The sequence below is a fragment of the Amblyomma mixtum genome, chromosome 2 (genome assembly GCF_055824585.1).
Source record: "Amblyomma mixtum isolate Tamu chromosome 2, ASM5582458v1, whole genome shotgun sequence".
NCBI classification, from domain to species: domain Eukaryota; kingdom Metazoa; phylum Arthropoda; class Arachnida; order Ixodida; family Ixodidae; genus Amblyomma; species Amblyomma mixtum.
Window position 1 is genome coordinate 117,649,238 of NC_143013.1, and position 19,702 is coordinate 117,668,939.

The window sequence follows — 19,702 nt, forward strand, 5'->3', positions numbered from 1 at the left end:
TGAGGTCTTCTAAACCTCCACGTGAACGGCCTAATGCGCCGACCTTACAAGCACCGGCCAGTAAGCCCCGCCTCAGCGGCTGCGCTCTTAAAGACTTCAAATCAATTCAACGCGCTCTCACGCACAATGCTTCCCGACCTCTCGTACGAGAGATGTAAAGGCGCATAGCTATAACGCTTCATTCACATCCATCCGTTAACAAAAGCCAGGCCGCCGAAATCTGCTCCGAGTCTGCTGCCTCGCCGTCTCTCGTAGCTAACGGGGCCGTTCGACAGGTGACTGCCCGCTAACCTCCTTGTGTTGACAGCCAGAGGCGATGTACGCGGTACAACGCCGTCCGTCCCTGACCTGGCAATGACGTAACGTCGGCTGCCCGGCGGGACCGTCTGCGACGCCGGCGACCGGTTTTCCGCCTTTCACTTTCTGCCAGAGCCGCGTCGCCCGCGGAAGAAATAAGCGCACCTCGATCCACCAACGCTGTGTTTACCGTTCGATCGCGGAGTGCCGTTTCTCCTCGGAGTGGTATTCCGTTGCATTGGATTCGCCCTGGACCGCCGTGTATGCTTTGTGGCTACGAGTACGAGGGGTTTCGAACGGGCATACTGTTTCGGTAACGTCTTTGCGGCACCAAGTCTGATGAACAAGCGCGCTGTGCATTACTAACGCTGACTATTCCTACCACTGTCACTTCTCTGTACGACGAAATCGTCATCAAGCACCCTGCCACCGAAGATGGGAACGTGGACAATCGCATGGCATAGAGTATCCTTGCGGACTGCCTGCAGCGCTTCCTCCTTCCTCGAGTGTACTGATAGTTAGATTAGCTCATAGTTACGTGGCAGTGTAAACGTATGCAGAACCGACCTTCCTTGTGTGTGGAAACGTGCGTCGGGAAAGAGCCAAGAAGTGCAGCTCGTCGGTAGCGTGGCTTTTCTCCGGGTAACGTCAATGTCTTCAACGACTAAGCCCTTCCGGTCGGAGAAAGAAGGTAAGAGGCAACAGGAACCGACAACTTACACCTAGAAAGTGGTCGCTTGGCTTTGAACGTACGCTCCTTCTCATCGTTTGTTTACAATGGAGTAGTAGTAACTAAGGGTGCGCTGTGGCGGTTTCAAACAAGTCCAGTGTTCTGGCGCAGCCGTGATCAAGTCACCTTCAGACGCCCGGAAGCTCGCAGCTTCGGATGTCATTATGAGGAAGTTATGGGGCGGCTTGCAGAATTCGCGCATGTGCTCTTATGCTGAGCATGAGGCAAAGGGGGAGATGTGGCCAAAATAGAGTTATGGGGCTAAGGTGCCCACACCCCTTCAAAGTGGTGACAACCACTTTTTTTGCGTTATGGAGCGTTTGCGTTGCGTTAAGGAGTGGAAAAAAAGTTTCCACAACACAGCATCTGTGTTTCTTGCGCGCCAGAAAACTTTTCTGGAGCGGAGTCGGACGGCCCCACTAACCCTGGAGCGTGCTGCTGTCACAGCTAGCGCGTTGGAAGTCGTACTAAGTGCCACGAAACGTAATCGTATATGGATTTCGCCTGTAAATGCATGCAACTATGCCATAGAGCCGTGGTGCGGTCGTAAGCTTACCTTATATAAGCAAAGCAGAAAGTTGGGCAAGTTGGATAACGTTCATGATGTAAAAATAGCGCACAAGGAACACAAATGATTGTCTGCGTCGTTTCCTTTCCGTCATTTGTGTTCCTTGTGCGCTATTTTTACATCATGTACCTTATATAGCCAAACAAGGCCTCCGTTTGACATCAACCCAAATGAAAACAGGAAAAGAGCTGTTGCTTCTGCATAGGTTTGCCAGCCTTTCGTGCGGTTGGAAACCAAGTCCAATTTGGTCTCGAACTTTACGCAAAAAATTCCACGACTATGTCATATCTGCATGTAAGGTTCCATGTTCCAGCGTAATAAAGTTCGCAAGAAACCGAAGAACCCACAGCGCGCCTCCCTTGCCTGCGTTTCGCCAGCGAGGGTCCCACGGCGTGCCTCCGCAGACTCTGGCAAGCTGTGCTCTGGTTAGGGAGACCTTTTAGCCGATTTATGTCCTCGTGCAATCTGTGACCGCTTAGAGCTCTGTAATCGTACAACTGTTTCGAAGCTCCCTATAGTACCCATGTGCCAAAATTTGACATTGTGATTGCTCTTAAACTTGGACCAAAGTGGCTGCCACGCAACTTCCGGCCCTTAGGTTAACTGCCCTGAGCTTCTCAAAACTACTCAAAACGTAGAAGCAGTGGAGAAAATAAGTTGCAAAAGTGGCAATCCGTCGCCAATACCCGTCTGCCGCTTTCAAAGGCGGCGCTAACATGCGCTAACCTCCACTATCTGGTCACAGTCTGTGGTCAGATTTTGATGCGTAGTCTGCTAACCGCTGCTAACAATTTGCTAATCCGAGAAAGGAGAACAGTGGCGCCGAAAAAACTCACACACAGCTGAAGAACGACGTAGGACAAGCGCACACTTCATCTGACTTTAATCTCTGAAAAGCGAGCAAATATACAGAACCCTAGGCATGCGCAGAAATAAACCTCATGTGCAATCAACAAAACCGTTAAAGATATGAAATCTCAGCTTTAAAAAGGTTCATAGATGTATCGCTGACACAACTTTTCCCTCTTTTTCTTATGTGGTACGCCTCCAAAACCTCCCGTGCCTTACTATCACTGTTCCTGCCCAGAATCTTTATCCCATCAAGAAGTTCTTCTAAACTATAAGTCTGCTACCCACTCACAGGTCACGTTACTCCACCGTCACCATCATGTAACGCAACCGGTTGGGCACAGACAGCTTGAAACGCTTTAAATCTCCCACGTGCATGCCTGTGCAAAAAAAAATAATAAATATTTACCCATCCGGTACAGCTGCAGAGGTAGCGGAGGCTGCATGAAAGAAAAGGCGTGGGCGGCTTCCAATCCACGCCCTGTGTTCGTACATCCATCGTGTTCTACGACAGGGATGCGGTTCCTGGGCATGGAGTGGGCGCCTCTGCGGCTGCCGCTGCACCGGCGCCTGGAGACCCTGGGGGCAGTCTACTTCACCTTCTCCTTCCTGGCCCAAGGCATTGTGGGCTGGCTGCTGCTCCTCTACGTGCTGCTCTGCACGCGCCTCTACCCGCTGTCGCTGCTCTACGCCGCCTGGCTCTACTGGGACCGCAACACGTGCGACCGTGGGGGGCGACGCAGCGACTGGGCGCGCCGCTGGACCATCTGGAAGTGAGCGGACCTTCCTCGCGGGAGCTGTTGTTCGCAAGCACAGATGTGGAGCTGACAGCTAAGCCGTTTTACATAAGTTCAATTTTGAGGGCGCAGTAATAGTATTCCAAAAACAGAAAAGTTCTGTTTTGTGCAGACGTTTAGCATAATACTATTCTTCTCGTAGGTCTTTCCAATTCTTAATTTAGAAACAAAATAGCACCTTACTACCCATCAACGATTGTCGCCACCCTTATCAAACTCGCCGGTCTGGAGGAGGCATCCTCTCTGCACTTCGCAGAAACATCATTGATAACAGCGTACACCTCACAGCAGCTATCTTCTATGAGCACAAGGGCAGACAGTGCGAAATTATTTGGTTGCCACGACATATGAGTACGATCAGAAACGAAGCAGCAACCTCGCTGGCCCGTACCGGTACTGACCGGTATCCAAGAATTCCCAGTGGGCCAAATGATGCGGAAAGTGAAAAGAAACGCAGCCCTTTGACAGCCCTGAAATATCTAGAGTACACATTCGTGGTGCCTAACAAATCATTCACAGGGGAACGAGGACCACTAGTGCGACAAGTACAAACCAAAGCCCTGATCACACCACTCGGGCACCACACAATGCATGGTTCTCCGCGGAGCCAACCCTCAACATTCAGATTTTGAAAAGAGCCACCTTCCTCCTCACATATTTAATGGGACGTGCTGCGATTAAAGAGGTTAACTGCCAAAACAGAAAGACGAAATATCACCCTCCCTGCAGACCTGCGAGGTCAACTCAAGCAACAACTTCAGCAGGCCAGCCAATTTGAGCTGAACAAATAAACCAAGCGCTACACCTACCGAATACTAAAAACTATGGTTCTTAGGCCCTGGACATAGTGTTCCATAACGCCAACTATCAAGTTTAGTGGTCCTCGCCTCCTTCTCCTGGGGAGTGAAAGAAATAGGCACTCGAGAGAACACGTGGTCAGTTACATGCATTCTCGGCTGCAGGTAACATATGAAACTCAGAATCAAATTTCATACGGCGATGTGTGCGACTGGTTCAAGGCATATTTGCTACCGAGTTGAAAGATTTGACAAACAAAATTTGTTGCATTCGCTAGGTAACACAAAAAAGCACTAAAGTTAAGGTTTGAATAGCGCTGAATCTTCAGCAAAGAAAAAAATTACTGCTAGCCGCAGCATGCGATTCTCAAAATATATGTGATTTCACAGTGTACACATGGCATCGTAAACGGTTTAAACGGCTTTGCTGTGTACAGTACGCTTTGTACTTCAATGTACGCTTGCGGGTTGAGTAAATGTATAACAGCAGATTTGAAGAAAACAGCGCTGCAACAGGGACATGAGAGAAAAAAAAGACGACGGGACAGGCGCTGACTAGCAACTGAAGGTTTATTGCAAGTAACACAAAAAATGTCTCCTCCGACGGGAGAAAATGTCATAATGGCCCTGGACATCAAGGGGGCATTCGATAACGTCAGCCACGAAGCGATCCTTACGGGCCTAGACAACCTGGATTGCGGACGCAGAATCCACGGCTTCGTCAAAGCCTTCCTGTCCGATAGAACTGCCACCATCGGCATAGGAGACCTTCGATCGGACAAAATTCGCACTCCAAACAAGGGAACACCCCAAGGATCAGTTATCTCACCCCTACTCTTCAACATAGCTATGATAGGCCTAGCTCGAAAACCAGAGAACATCGAAGGCATCAGGCATGCAATGTATGCTGACGATATAACAGTCTGGACAAACACGGGCTGTCTCGGAGAGAAGGAAGAAAGGCTACAGCAAGCGGCCTCTTGTGTAGAGCAATACCTCGCAGAAAGTGGACTCGCATGCTCGACCGAGAAATCGGAACTGCTGAGAGTCTGGAGAGGCAAGCAAAACCGGACCGTCCCAACCAACGAGGACCTAAAACTGAACGTCTACCTAGAAGGGACACCCATACCCGAAAAGACAACAATAAGAATTTTGGGCATGTGGGTTCAATCCAACCAGCGCAGTACTCACACTTTTACATTACTGAAAGCAGCAACGCTACAAGTCGCACGCATGATCACCCGCATCACCAACAGGCGACATGGCATGCGTGAAGAGGACACACTAAAACTAGTAAGAAGCCTAGTAGTTAGTCGAATCACGTACAGCCTGCTCTACCAGTGCCTCAACAAAAACGAAATACAACAAGCGGATGCCCTGCTACGCAAAGCGTATAAGACAGCGCTCCGATTACCACGCTACACGTCTACAGAAAAACTCATGCAATGCAGAAAGTTGGGCGAGTTGGTAATACATGTTGAACTTAGAAAAGCGCAATAAAAAGACAGGGACAAGAAGAAGAAGAAGCACGCAGGACAAACGCTTGACATCAACTAGTTCTTTAGTCGGGAAAAAACACATATATACAGATACATAGAGGGCGGAAACAAATTATTAAACAAACAATGAATCGGCTTTATCACAAGTGTGTTTAGCGTGAACAGGTATCAAGGTAAGCAATTTCCTTGCGTGATAAGGTCAGGGAAGGAGTGCTGATACAAAAACTCATGGCCCTGGGATTACATAACACCTTTGAGGAGCTACGAGAGGCGCAGCTTGAGTCGCAAAAACTCAGGCTGTTGCAAACAACGACTGGAAGAGCGCTCCTGCAGAGGCTCGGATATCGCGAGCAGATGCGAGAAATGTCGAGGACGGCAACAATCCCCGACGAGCTTCGCAAGACCCTCAAGGTAGCTCCAATACCAAAAAATATGGATCCCAACCTCCATCGAGGCAGAAGAGAAGCGAGGGCCGAATTCATTGAGAAAACATACGCTCCTCAAGCCACGACCGTGTATACAGACGCGTCTTGGAGAGGAGGAGATACCAAAATCGCTGTAGCGGCGGTGGTCGATTCGTCTTTACGCGAAATGACCAGCGCGTCTCTCCGAGGCTGCACAGCTGCAGAGTCCGAGGAAGTAGCCGTTGCTCTAGCGGTGGCGGAGGGCTATAGAACCGTGCGGTCACTAACAATACTCACGGACTCTCAAACAGCCTTCCGAAATTACATGAATGGCAGGATAGGTCGTCACGCGCTCCGTATACTCCTCGCAGCGAGCGACAGAATTAAAAACCAGGAAGAACAAAACGACAAGATCCCACACAAAATTGTGTGAGTACCGGGGCACACGGGGGTGGCAGGGAACGAAGAGGCCGACAGGATAGCTCGAGGATACATTACTTTCCGAGCATCCGACGAGACCGCCGAACTCGCGCCAGCACCCAGGGAATACTCGGCCATACTACAAAACTATAGAGGCAGAAGAATGCGATATCCCCCACCGCACAAATCTCTCAGCAGAGAGGAAGCTGTCACTTGGAGACAATTACAAACAGGCTCTTTCCCAAACCTACATATACTAAACAAAATGCACCCTACGATATACACGGACAAATGTCCCTGGTGCGACGAAAAACCTACTCTATACCACATCACATGGGCCTGCCAAAACATACACGTGGTCCCCAAAATACAAAGCCCGAGTACGGAGCAGTGGGAGACTCTGCTGTCCAGCGACCGCTGCGAAGACCAACAAGGTCTGGTGCAGCGAGCTCAACGGGCGGCAGTGGCCAGCGGAGCCCTGGACTGAGGGCAACCGACCACTGATTAGAGGCGGACGACTTCGACAGAGAAGGCTCCTGGGGGTAGAACCAAGACGTCTCTGAAGATGCCCCCAAACCGCAGGAAAAACCATCAGTGTAAATAAAGTTTTCCCTTCCTTCCTTCCTTCCTTCCTTCCTTCCTTCCTTCCTTCCTTCCTTCCTTCCTTCCTTCCTTCCCTTCTTCCTTCCTAACAACCAGGAGCACGCATGATCTACCCCAACAACACTGATAAGATGTCAAAATCAGTCATGATGGTCAAGATACGGTATTTCCCAGTCATGAACGAGGACGGATGGGATACTGTCTGCTGCGACCTTCCGCAGCTAAAACGTAAAACCGCGACGCATGTGTAAGCACACCATCCGTCCTCGTTCATGAGTGCGAAATTTCGTACCTTGACCATCATGACTGATTTTGACATCTTATCAGTGTTGTTGGGGTAGATCATGCGTGCTCCTGGTTTTTAGGAGAGTATATTTTTTGTGTTCCTTGCAATGAACCTTCAGTTGATAGTCAGCGCCTGTCCTGTCGTCTTCTTCTTTCTTGTCCCTGTTGATGCGCTGCTTTCTTCAAGTATGTACCAACTCGCTCAACACGCCGTTTTACTACAACAGCAGAAAAAGAGGCAGAGCGAGAGAAACGGCGCAGGTACTTCCGGGACTACTTCCCCATCCGGCTGGTGAAGACGTGTGAGCTTCCGGCCGACCGCAACTACCTGCTGGGTTGCCACCCGCACGGCATCATGTGCGCGGGCGCCTTCTGCAACTTCGCTACCGAGGGGACCGACTTTAGCGGCACCTTCCCGGGAATCCGGCCCCATCTACTCGTGCTGCGGGGGCAGTTCGCCTTGCCTCTGCACCGTGAGCTGATGCTGATGGGCGGTGAGTATGCTGCCCGCCTCTAGTCTGACAGCCGAAGTTTCCTCCTGAATGCTTGGTTTGGTTTGGTTTATGGGGTTTAACGTCCCAAAGCGACTAAGGCTATGAGAGACGCCGTAGTAAAGAACCACCTGGGGTTCTTAAACGTGCACTGACATCGCACAGTACACGGGCCTCTAGAATTTCTCCTCCAAAGAAATTCTAGCCGCCGCGGCCGGGATCGAACCCGCGTCTTTTGAGTCAGCAGCCGAGCACCATAACCGCTGAGCCACGAATGAACATTCATGTAGGCGGAATGTATACCCTACAAGCTATGCCATCCAAATGGCAACGAAACGTTGCAATAATGTTGTTTCAGTGCGAAGCACTATTTCACGATGCCTAACCGGCTCATCGAGTTTTTGTGATGCTTGACCTTGAAGATGACCTTGGCGAAACCGAGCACGGAAACAGAGCATGCATAAATAAAATAAATATTGCCGCGACTGGGTTTCGAATCCCTGGCGGCGCTAACAGATCCGCTTCGCTGGCCACTGCACGAGGGCGCTATGCTATCGCCGCGGCCGGTTACGCCCCGAGTTAAACTAACACACTCTCGCGCTGTGCATTGTACATCGTCGTCCTTGCATCTGCGGCGTGGACAGATCAGATCTGATTAACCTCGATCAGAGCTTGACCTGAGTCTAATATAGTCGCCAGACGTGCCGACGACCCAGCAACATGCTTTCGCACGTCTCGGTTCAGCGACGTTAAAACCTTACCACTTTTTATAGTTGCGATAAGTGTTATTATGGTGGCCTTCATTTCATTTTTGTAAATTTTCCTAAATGTTACGAGCAAGCGTCAGAATAGCTTATTAGGCAACTTTCGTGTTAGTGAACGTGAGATATACAAAGTACGTTGTGAGGATAGCTGGTTCCGCATTATCCAAAACAGCGCTGGAAGACACGGACAGAAGGATGAAACTCACCCACATACACACACTGCGATGAACTGACAGGATTTTATCCATGAATCATTTATACGTTACAGTGCACACATAAAACAGTCGACAACCAGTTCCGTCACATGTTCCTTCGATGCGCTCATTTTCCCCCATCTGGCATCATCTTTCAGCTCGGAAAATGATCGGGGCTAAAACAATCTTTGATTGCAAAAACATATGCGTGAGCAGCGCGTCCCTATCGCTTCTAGCGAAAGAAAGGGCATTTTTTGATGGGAGAAAAGATAAGGGTAACGAAGGAACGTGTGACGGGGCCGATTGTCGACGCTTGAATGTGTCTCATCCTTCTGTCCATGCCTTCTAGCGCTGTTTTGGTTGATTGGTTGGTTTATGGGGTTTAACGTCCCAAAGCGACTCAGGCTACGACGGACGCCGTAGTGGAGGGCTCCGGAAATTTCGACCACCTGGGGTTCTTTAACGTGCACTGACATCGCACAGTACACGGGCCTCTAGAAGTTCTCCAAAGAAATTCTGCCGCCGCTGCCGGGATCGAACCCGCGTCTTTTGGGTCAGCAGCCGAGCACCATAACCACTGAGCCACCGCGGCGGCCGCTGTTTTGGATAACAGTGAGATATACAGCAGCAGCATTATTCTTTGTTGCCGGTTTTCATATCGCATACAGGTTATGCCTTGGTGATTATCTTTCAGAGTCATCGACCGGGGCTAATGTAATTTGCATGCGCTCGATCTACAGTATTACAGGTATTCGAATTTAAATACCTAGGCGTTTATTTTACTCCTGATTTGAGCTGGCGCCGTCACGTCGATTATATCTCTGCTAAAGCATGCAGAAACTTGGGATTTCTTCGCCGAAATGCAAGCACTTTTCCACTGTCATGTCGTGACATTTTATTCAAGACTTATGTCAGGTCGGTTCTGGACTACGCGTGCACTGTCTGGGACCCGCCTACTGCTAGAGATAAAGATAAGTTGGAGAGGGTGCAGAACATTGCCTCTCGTTTCGTGTCTGGCACACGCGGGGCTCGTTACAGTGCATCGCGTACGAAGGATGCACTCAACTGGGAATTGCTTGACACGCGCCGAAAGAAGTTGCGTCTGAAGCTGGTTCATGCTGTTTATTATTCAACTGTTCGGGTTGAACGCGAAAGGTATGTGCAGGAGCCTTTTTATAGATCCAACCGTGTTGACCATGTTTTTAAAGTCCGCGAATTTGCGGCAAAAACTGAATTGTTTAAAATGTCTTTCTTTCCGAAAACCATTAGAGAATGGAACAGACTACCGAGCGATGTTGTGAGTGTGACATCAAATGATGCGTTCTTTCGTTCTTTAATGATGTGATGCGATTGTGATGTGTTCTTTTGAAGTGAGATGTACATGGTGAAAGTTTTGTGCTTGTAACTCTGCCTGCGAGCGGAGGTGTCATGTGTGCTTCTTTGTTGTACATTCCCCCCCCCCCCCCCCCCCCCCACTGTAATGCCACGGCGCTGTGGGTTCCTTACTAAATAAATAAATAGATAACAGAAACTATCACCTAACTATTCACAGAGAGGAGTACAGACCATCAGAGTCCTCGTCGTCAATACAAGCCATTGCGGCATCAGCACTTCTGTTAGAGGTGCATTCAGTACACCCCACTGAGAAACCATTCCCTGCTGAGGGACATCCTACGCTATTTCTATCAGCTACTTCACTATACTTAGTTTTATTTTTACAAAGTGCCGATCATGCCCATTCATGCAGTGGAAAAGCAGATCTTACAGTGGTCAAGTCATCGCCGACAGTACAGTACTAAAAGATTTTGTGGTGATAATGGCTTCTTTTATAAACTTCTGTTGCTTGAAAATAACACTCACATATTATTGGTTTTCGGCATACAATGCCGTTACTTGAAAAAAACACTCGCATCTTGTTGGTTTTCTACTTAGAATACTGCTATTTTACTGCGCTCAAAATTCGGGAGGAATAAGGTTCGAGTGTACAGTTTCGCCAATCACCTGAAACTCCAAAAGTTCCGCCCAGTTTACTTAGTCCATAGCGATGTCTCAATGTAAGGACGGGGCAGTACGGAAGAAGCGTTGTGCTTTTTAATCCATAACAGCATTCACCTACGGAAGCAAAGTCTAACATGATATAGGTAACCTCCTTCGCCGTTTCCTCATCAAAATTCACGGAAATTCGAGCGCAGTGATGTAAATGCCACTCCACGTGCGTGAACGCATACAAAGTAAAAGACCCGCAGTCAAGCATCGGTTCGAGAATTGTCCGATGCATTAGCTGGAGTACAGTCGTTTCATTGTGCATGCCTTGCTTAGTAGTCGAATACATTAATATAAAAAGATTGAAGTGATTTGTATTGATTGACAGTGCATATCAGCTTTCCATCATCATATCCACACGATATCAGAATTTATAAAATTTCCTCCAAACCACTCGATGCTTATGAAGTCGAAGTAGTGTACTGCAGCTGGCGAAGACAATTCAGGCGCCTGGAGTTGGCAGACATATTGTTTTTGCCTTGTACATTAACAGTGCGCTACAGTCGATTTCAGCCAGTCTTACGCTGTAAAGTTTGAAGGATGTGAAATGCATATATGCGCTGTAATAACTGAGAAAAGGCCTAGGTCACAACCTAACACTCTTTAAGTTGCTTTTCGGTGATAGTTATTCAAGTGGATGCGCAGTTCTAAGTGACCTCTCTCTGAGTTCTTTCACTCTCTTCGAAAGCCATCGCAGAATTTCGCCATATTCTGTTGCAAAAATGCCAACGGTCACAATCTCACCTTGGTCGTTTCCACCTTTAGTGATGATAAGGAAGCAGACCATACCAGTCTCCAACGGCCTGTGCTATGAATAAAACCTCAACTAGCAATCAAATTACCTCTGCAGACCCTCCTCTTGAAAATTAATATCTCAGAGTTCAGCCTTCCCATTAGTAGCAGGAGAAAAAAAGCACGATATTCATTCTAGAACACTGTGAATGTAGTGTACATATCATTAGGCGAAGCTTGCTTCTCGAACTCAGAAGCTAGATGTTCGGGAAGTCCTTCAGCGTTACGGTAATGCACTCACTTTTTCAAGCTCCTTGTGCTTCCTGTCTGTCGAATGCTGCAGCACTGACATTGCCTTCCTTCCTTTTTTGACTAATATGGTGTTGCAGCAGGTGTCTGCAGAAACCTTCAGATAAAACACGATTGTGGTTTATGATAAGGGGCCGCCCTTGCTGGCAGCCAGGTAAATGATGAATGAGCTGTTTTGTTTTGAAAGGCCACAGTGAAAGATGTTTTAACAATATACCCCGAAAACCCTGCAGCAAGTTGCCTGTAGAACACATAGCTGAAGGAACGAGTCGCCCCCCAAATGTAATTTCAGGCTGATTAACTTTGCACTATTTCTGCAACCAGCTGCGTTCTGAAAGCGCATTCACCGTCCCATTTGCTGTCGAGTATACTTTGAAGCTTTGAGGTGGAGCGCTAGCAACACGTGTACCAGCCGCGCATTACGCGACATTCAATTCGCCTCTCTCACTAGGCGCTCCGGGGTTGAGGTACTGCATGCATCCTTGTAAATCAACTAAGTTCGTCGACCTTATGTTAAGCGCAAGCTAACGATGTTCGAATGACTACTCTCTGATGAGCAGCAATGAAATAACTGCTAACGTGAACTTCAGATCGTGGGAAGAAAAAATGAATTTGTGGGTCTGATGCTTGTGGGCAGCGTGTAGGCTGTCGCTGCTTAATGGGGCACTGAAACTAAATAGAGGTAAACCTGTACCAAACAGGTATCGCGTTCTAATCGCAATGAGGCCGCTCTCCCTAGAAACGGAGCTTTGAAAAGACGAAAGAACGAAAAACAGGCGTCGCCATCACCAGCCGATTTTACAAGTGAAATGCCGGTGTAGACACCGATGTTTGTGTGCGGATCCCGGAGGCTACGCTATAACTTCATTCAGTTAAAACCAGCGGCAACCCGCTCTTTTCGGTAAGGACGTCACGAGTTTTAATCGACAGCGGGAAGATATTTAAATTCAAATTTCTCGGCGATAAATGTATTTATTGCATCATCCGACACGCGCAAAACAGCTTACCACAAGACTCTCTCCGCGGTCTCCGGTGCTGAGAGCCGGCTGGCAGGCGCCCCCTCCTAACTGCTGCGCCCCGACCGTGAGGCCCCATGATGACGGAAATAAAGTTCATTCATTCATTCACATTATTGCCGCCGCACAAACGTCAACAAAGGGTGAAAGAGAGAGAGACTCGATTTTTACGTAGAACAATAATGTATGGCGTTATCCTCACCGTGCCATTAAAGGGGTACTCGATGTCTGTGCTCTCGTAAGAACGGCATAGCTCGCGCAGCTGTCCTTTTGTTGACAGTGCGGGCTGCCTTCTCTCTACAACGAATCACGTTCACTGTAAAAGCAGACAATCCTACTGCGCTGCGTGGGGAGTAATGACCAACAAATGAATTTCTGATGACCCGCACGTGCGTGCAACTCCTGAGGAGCGGGGAAATGTCCTGCTTTATGTGCGGCGGAGAGTCGTGTTGTCGGCGAGCGCTCACTCCGTGGTTGTTTGCAGGCATGTGTTCGGCGACGCAGGAGAGCCTCGACTGGATCCTGAGCAGACAGGCATGCGGCAACGCAGCCGTCCTCGTGGTAGGAGGAGCCATCGAGGCCCTGGAAGCCCGTCCCGGACGCCACAGGCTGTTCCTCAGTCGGCGCAAGGGCTTCGTCCGCGCAGCAATCAGGCACGGGTGCGTAGGGGCCGCCACGACCTCGGGTGTTGTACTGCGTGTTTACGATCCTCGTTGCATAACCGCTGAGCGAACGAGCCGATCCCGGCAATCAATCAAGGCGGAAAGCTGGGCTAGTTGGCGTGTCATAGTTAATTAAAAGACTAGCGCATAAAACTGGGACAAAGACAGAGAAAGAGACAGGACGAGCGCTAAACATCAACTGAAGGTTTACTACAACAAACAGGTACTTAAAACACTTGAGTGGCACATGCGCACACTGGGTTACAAGGAGCACATTTTGATTAGTTTGTGCTCCTTGTAACCCAGTGTGCGCATGTGCCACTGAAGTGCTTTTATGTACCTGTTTGTTGTAGTAAACCTTCAGTTGATGTTTAGCTCTCGTCCTGTCTCCTTCTCTGTCTTTGTCCCAGTTTTATGCGCTAGTCTTCTAATTAACTATAACAATTAATCGACCCCGGCGTAGCGCAACTTGCACTAATCACATTTTGGCTGCCGTCAAAAACGTTAAAACGTTCCCCATTGGTTTTCTACGGCTGGCAGTCTTAAAAGCTCGATGCGAGGGATGGAAAAACTTTAAAGGAGGAGAAAGAACTTTTATGTCCAACAGAAATGGCATTCCCCCCACCCCCCTAGGCACTAGACCGGGGAGGCAGGAGGCACCGCTTTAGATGCTCGCCGGGAGGTCTTGCGTCCCGGCGGCCTCCTCAGCCAGTCGGACGAGGCGGAGCTGGAGCTCAGGGTCCGAACTAAGCAGCAGGGTCTGCCAGAATTCTTTATAGTTCATATTTAGTGCTCTCCCAGGAGAATTTGGGCATTCCCAGATTATAGGTCAAGGGACCCTCTCAACCCGCAGGGTGAACACTCGTATGATGTCATCTCCGGGAACGCATGGTTATAAAGAAAAATTTTGCTACGGCTCGGAGGAATGTACTACTACCTTCAATATTTCCATAACAGTAGCAGCCGCCGCAGTGGCTCAGTGGTTATAGCACTCGGCTGCTGACCCTAAAGACGCGGGTTCGATTCCGGCCGCGGCGGTCGCATTTCGATGGAGGCGAAATTCTAGAGGCCCGTGTACTGTGCGATGTCAGTGCACGTTAAAGAACCCCAGGTGGTCTAAATTTCCGGAGCACTCCACTGCGGCGTCTCTCATAGCCTGAGTCGCTTTAGGACGTTAAACCCCATAAACCAAACCAAACCAAATCATAACAGTAGCTTACAGAATTCCAATATTCAAAAATTTTGTCCAAGAATATTGGACATAGAAGCGAATGGCAAGGCGCATGCAGGGTGCAGTCAAGCACCCCCCTCAATTGTCCACTCGATCCGCTTTTGTCGGACTCATAGATATGTAACCGCCTGAATTATCGCGTGACCCGGTGGGTCATACCACGGCCGCTTGATGCAAAGCGCTCCAGTGGTTGCTTATCAACCGGCCTTGGTCATACAATGTCGCTTTCAGTTGAACGATCGACGACTGGCCCTTCGGTAAGCGAGCGTGTTTTTCCCCGGCAGGACTCCGCTGGTTCCCGTGTTCTCTTTCGGCGAGAACGACCTGTTCGCACAGTTGGACAACGCGGACGGGTCGCGGCTGCGGCGTCTCCAGACGTGGCTGACCCGCAAGCTGGGCTTCTCTCCGCCGCTGTTCATTGGCCGGGGCATCTTCCAGTACAGCTGGGGCTTGCTGCCCCACCGGCGGCCGATCGTCACCGTCGGCAAGTGTTGTACTTCCCACCGGCTGTTGCCTGCTCTGTTAGGTTGCTGTGCACGGTGTGCGGCAATCTAGCGTGAAAAGTGCGAACGCACTGTTTTCAAGTCCCATCATGCAAAGCCGATGATATAAACCACATGTGTGAAATGCAGCAAGAGACTGAGAAAAATAGCATCAACAGTGGCGACAGGTACGCGAATTACCAAAGTTGCAAAAGCCATGACATAGCTAAAGTCTTGATCTTGAATAAGTGAATAAGATAAATATTGCCGCGATTACGATTCGAACCCACAGCAGTGCTAACCGATCGTTTTCCCTGGCCACTGCACGAGAGCACAACACTATCGCCACAGCTGTTCACGCCTCGCGTTAAACTGGAACCCACTCTTGGGCTGTGCATTGCACATCGTCGTCTTCGCCAACTTCCATCAGAGGCGCGAGCAGACCAGATCAGCTTAACCGCGATCAGAGCTTAACCTGAGTCTAATATCGTTGCCAGACGTGCCGATATCCCAGCGAAGCAAAGCCGTGAGCCTTTCAGGCTAAACACATGCCTTCGCGCGTCTACTCGGTTTGACTACGTTAAAACCCTACCACATTTTTTTTCACCACTTCGCACTTGCATCCCCTTAAAACTTGCCGGTTGTCATCACAGGTAACTTTGACGTTATCGTACTTCGGGACACATAATTCACCGTATCCGAGACTACAGCACGCGGGCTGCGCTTCATCTTTGAGCGTGGTCGAGCATCGATGAGGAACCGGTCTTTATGAGATTATTCTGAAAAGAATATGCATAGCGGTATCCGCTGTGTTGATATTCAATTACATTTCACCGACCGTGAGGGAATGTCATGTGTTGTCAAATAAGCACATCCAATGGCACACGTATTCTGCAAGGCAATAAAACAACACAATGTTCATGTCACTTAGAGCGAGCTCAGGACAGGACAACAGAAAAATGAGAAACAACAAAAAAACAATCGCATCAGTCTTGCTAAATGAGCTCTCACTGAGTGCTATACTCGACCATAACCCAGAAAAGAAGGAAACAATTTCATAAACACGATGTTAAAACATGTTAGCCCGACTGTCGCCAGTTTGTTCGTTTGCAAGCAGAAGGAATAACGATATTTTTTTAAAGAATGGTTTTCAGTACTTTTCACGCACACCCCGCGGCACCGCGACCGATTCGACACAGTTTTTCATATTACTTTCCCGTCGCCACTGTACGCGAGGCGCTGGCGAAGCGTCATGAGGAATATTTTTTAACCTTGTCCCGGCCGAGCAACACCTCCAAGATCCCCGTGACCCCTTCTACGCATCCCCTAGACAACCGAGTCCGTAGAAGTTGATCAGCGAAGCTGCAGAAAATACGGGCGGAGTGGCCCACAATTTTCTGTCTCGTAGTCTTGAGCCAGTACGCGTGAGTAATGACGTGCCCATGTATGCACGCTGCGCTGAGTCATCGCTCAACCAGCGGGTGTCAACCAAGTGTCCCGAAAACTTCCAAAAACAAAAAGTCAAACCGAGCACGCGACATGCGACAAATTGCACCGCATCGCGCTCTATAGCAGCGGATGTACTACGTACTGCAGCAAGGGTGCAGGAGGCTTTTACATCCCTCGGATGCGTGTACTATCTCGCGTAATACTCTCATGTTCGCCTTATCAGTACCCCGGGCGAAGAATCTCTGCTATCACTAGTGTGCGTCTGGAAAGCTTTTGACGCTTCGTGAAAGGATAGGAGCCTCTTTGTTACGCCCACGACGTGTGCGCACTGTCTGCTTGGTCAAGAATGCGAAAATCGCCGGAGTGATTCCGTGCATGTTTTGTTGTGTGGGGTTTAACGCCCCAAAGCGACTCAGGCAATGACGGACACTTCGGATAATTTCGACCTCATGGCCTTCTTCAACGTGCACTGATACGCATAGTACACGGGCCTCTAGCATTTCGCCTCCATCGAAATGTGACCGTCACGGCCGGGACCGGACACGCGTCTTTCCAGTCAGCAGCCGAGCGCAAGAACCACTGAGCCACCGCGGCGGCTTGATTATGTGCATGCACGCCATTGTCTCTCGCTTCGTCGTGACCCTGGCGCCCCTGACGGGCACTGCTCAAAGTAGAACTGCTCCGCCCGGGGAGCCGATGACACAATCAATGAATGCAGAGCACGGGTTCGCCGGATGTACAGTCAAGGAGAAAAGTTTGCCGGATGCGAGTTCGCGAAAAAAAAAATTATTTCTGGGCTTCTTCGCTAACTAAGCAGAACGTTTTCATTTCAGTGGATGAAGAGAGATAGGGGCTTTAATGTTTCAATGGAAGGAGCGCACGTGTCTCCTAATGCTTCTATAGATTTCATCGACCTGCTTTGCTTGACCGCGCACAAATAAATGTTTTTTCTGCGAATCCGCATCCAGCAAGCTTTTGTCCATTATTGTACAGCCCGGCCCAGCAAGACGTTCTTTTAAGCCTGCGCCCTCACGACAATGCATGTATCTTCTATAACCTGTAACGATGTTAGCCCAACGTTTGCCTGCTCCGTTTATCTTTTTCGGCGCCTGTGCGTCTGCTAAAAAAATTAGAGCTACTAATAGCGTTGCGTCAGGACGACCGTCTAGTGCACATAGCCATGTTGGCTGATAGTGTAAAGATATGTGGCTTATATAACGCCTTAAAACATGAGTGCGTTGTTCCTGTACTCTCCGCCGCAGTGGGAAGACCGCTGGACGTGTCCAAGTGCGCGAATCCTAGCGCAGATGAGGTCGAGCGCGTGCACCGGCAGTACGTGGACGCACTGGTGCAGCTGTTCAACGAGCACAAGGACAGGTACGAGGCTCCGGGAGCACAGCTCATCATCACCTGAAACCCAGCAAGACTGCCCGAAGGGTCCGCCACGTGTCAGCGCCCCCACTCTCTACACTCTCGCCCGGAAGGTGGCGATATCGTTGGTGTCACTGCCCCACGTCCAGATACCACGCGTGTGGTGCGCTGGACACTGGAATGACTTCTCAGCTCGGAGATCGATGACTGATTCGATTGAGGCCTACGTGAAGGAACTACATATCCATTCGAGAAGCACCGCCCTCAACTCGTGTGCCCCGTGCAATGCTTCGTTACAGACAAAACCAGTTGCTGCAGGCTACATGCGCCTTGGACACGTAGTGGAATGGTGGAACAGTGTCTAAAGTGACAGTGGACAACGCTGCAGCAGTGATGTGCACGCCGTTTCAACACCGCTCTCGTCTTTAAACCAGAAGCACATGAGAAGCAGTGCCGCCAGGCCGGAGGAGGCAGAGTAGATCCGCGTGGCTTTGAGTCGTCGTCCTTTGCATGACCATGTGCGAAAAGTAATAACAGAGTTGCTATGCCTCGTTCGCCGCCTCTGCACACTCAGATCACGCCGTGTACATAGAGGTTCACGAGACACAACGAAAGCGCACAGTGTGCCTTCCTTAACCTGTCCTCGACGCAGACGGCAGGTTAATAAAAGCGTTATGTTCTGCCATAAGCGATCATTTTCTTATTTATTTCCACGCGAGAAGTTTCGCGAAACCTGTGAGTCAGAGCACAGAAATGTCGAGTCAAAATTGTATAACTTATTCATTGCCGCAAATTACACTAATAAGTTTTAACTTGATTGTATACTTTTATTCCAGCTCATCTGCCAAACTTATGCACTTTCCTTATGTATTCCTCATGGGAGGTCCCCCAGACAGTTTTCACTTTGGGACCTCCTACTGTACTAACTTTTTTATGAAACTTACAACTCATTTCTATTTCGTTTTAATAAACCTTCAAACCTTCAAAATATTATACAGCATATTTTGGGTACCTTTCAAACTGGCCCCAAGCTCTAAAACGTTAAGCGTTTTGAAACTGCTGATGTAGCGAGTCCTTTAACTGTGTATTCAAGAGCTCTTATCGTGAAGTCTTCACTCCAGTCCTCCAAAAATGCTGCCATGGTAATAAACCGTGGGTTAAAAAAAAATCTAGTTTTTTTTTTAGTGGCTTTTGAGGAAAGGAAATGGCGCAGTATCTGTCTCCCATATCTCGGTGGACACCTGAACCGCGCCTTAAGGAAAGAGAGAAAGGCGGGAGTGAAAGAAGAAAAAAAGAAGTGCCGTAGGGGGGGTCCCCGGAATAATTTCGACCATCTTGGGATCTCTAACGTATCGCACAGCACACGGGAACCTTTTCGTTTCGCCTCGATCGAAACGCAAATTTTGAAAATTCACAAACAGAAGCGAAATCTCAACAAAAGAGTAAAGAAAGTAGTTACCTACAAGATCAGTTTCGGAGTGAGAGCCTCATTACAACTCTGAGATTTGAAGAGAGCTTCGCAGGTAGTCAGATATCACGAACCACCTTCGGTACCTGACGGCCTTGTCCTAAATAGTCGTCATTTAGTGGCGTAGAATTCGTTAAAAATTCTGATAAATTATAATGATTCTGCCAGTAGGACACAGCCTACATTCGCCTGTGACGTATGTACACTTTTGAAGTTTTCGTAGGGTCTTTTTAGAGCTTAT

The 19,702-nt window shown here is 49.0% G+C and overlaps 1 protein-coding gene across 1 annotated transcript; it reads left to right on the top strand.

The window, feature by feature from the left end:
* Window positions 1-373: 373 nt before the first annotated feature.
* LOC149360707 (2-acylglycerol O-acyltransferase 2-like) lies at window positions 374-18,036 on the top strand. The gene is made up of 6 exons (XM_089567898.1): window positions 374-988; window positions 2,959-3,217; window positions 7,511-7,743; window positions 13,283-13,457; window positions 14,976-15,175; window positions 17,885-18,036. Exons 1-6 carry the CDS (start codon window positions 949-951, stop codon window positions 18,034-18,036), a joined length of 1,059 nt encoding a protein of 352 aa, XP_089424024.1. The 5' UTR covers window positions 374-948.
* Window positions 18,037-19,702: the final 1,666 nt, after the last annotated feature.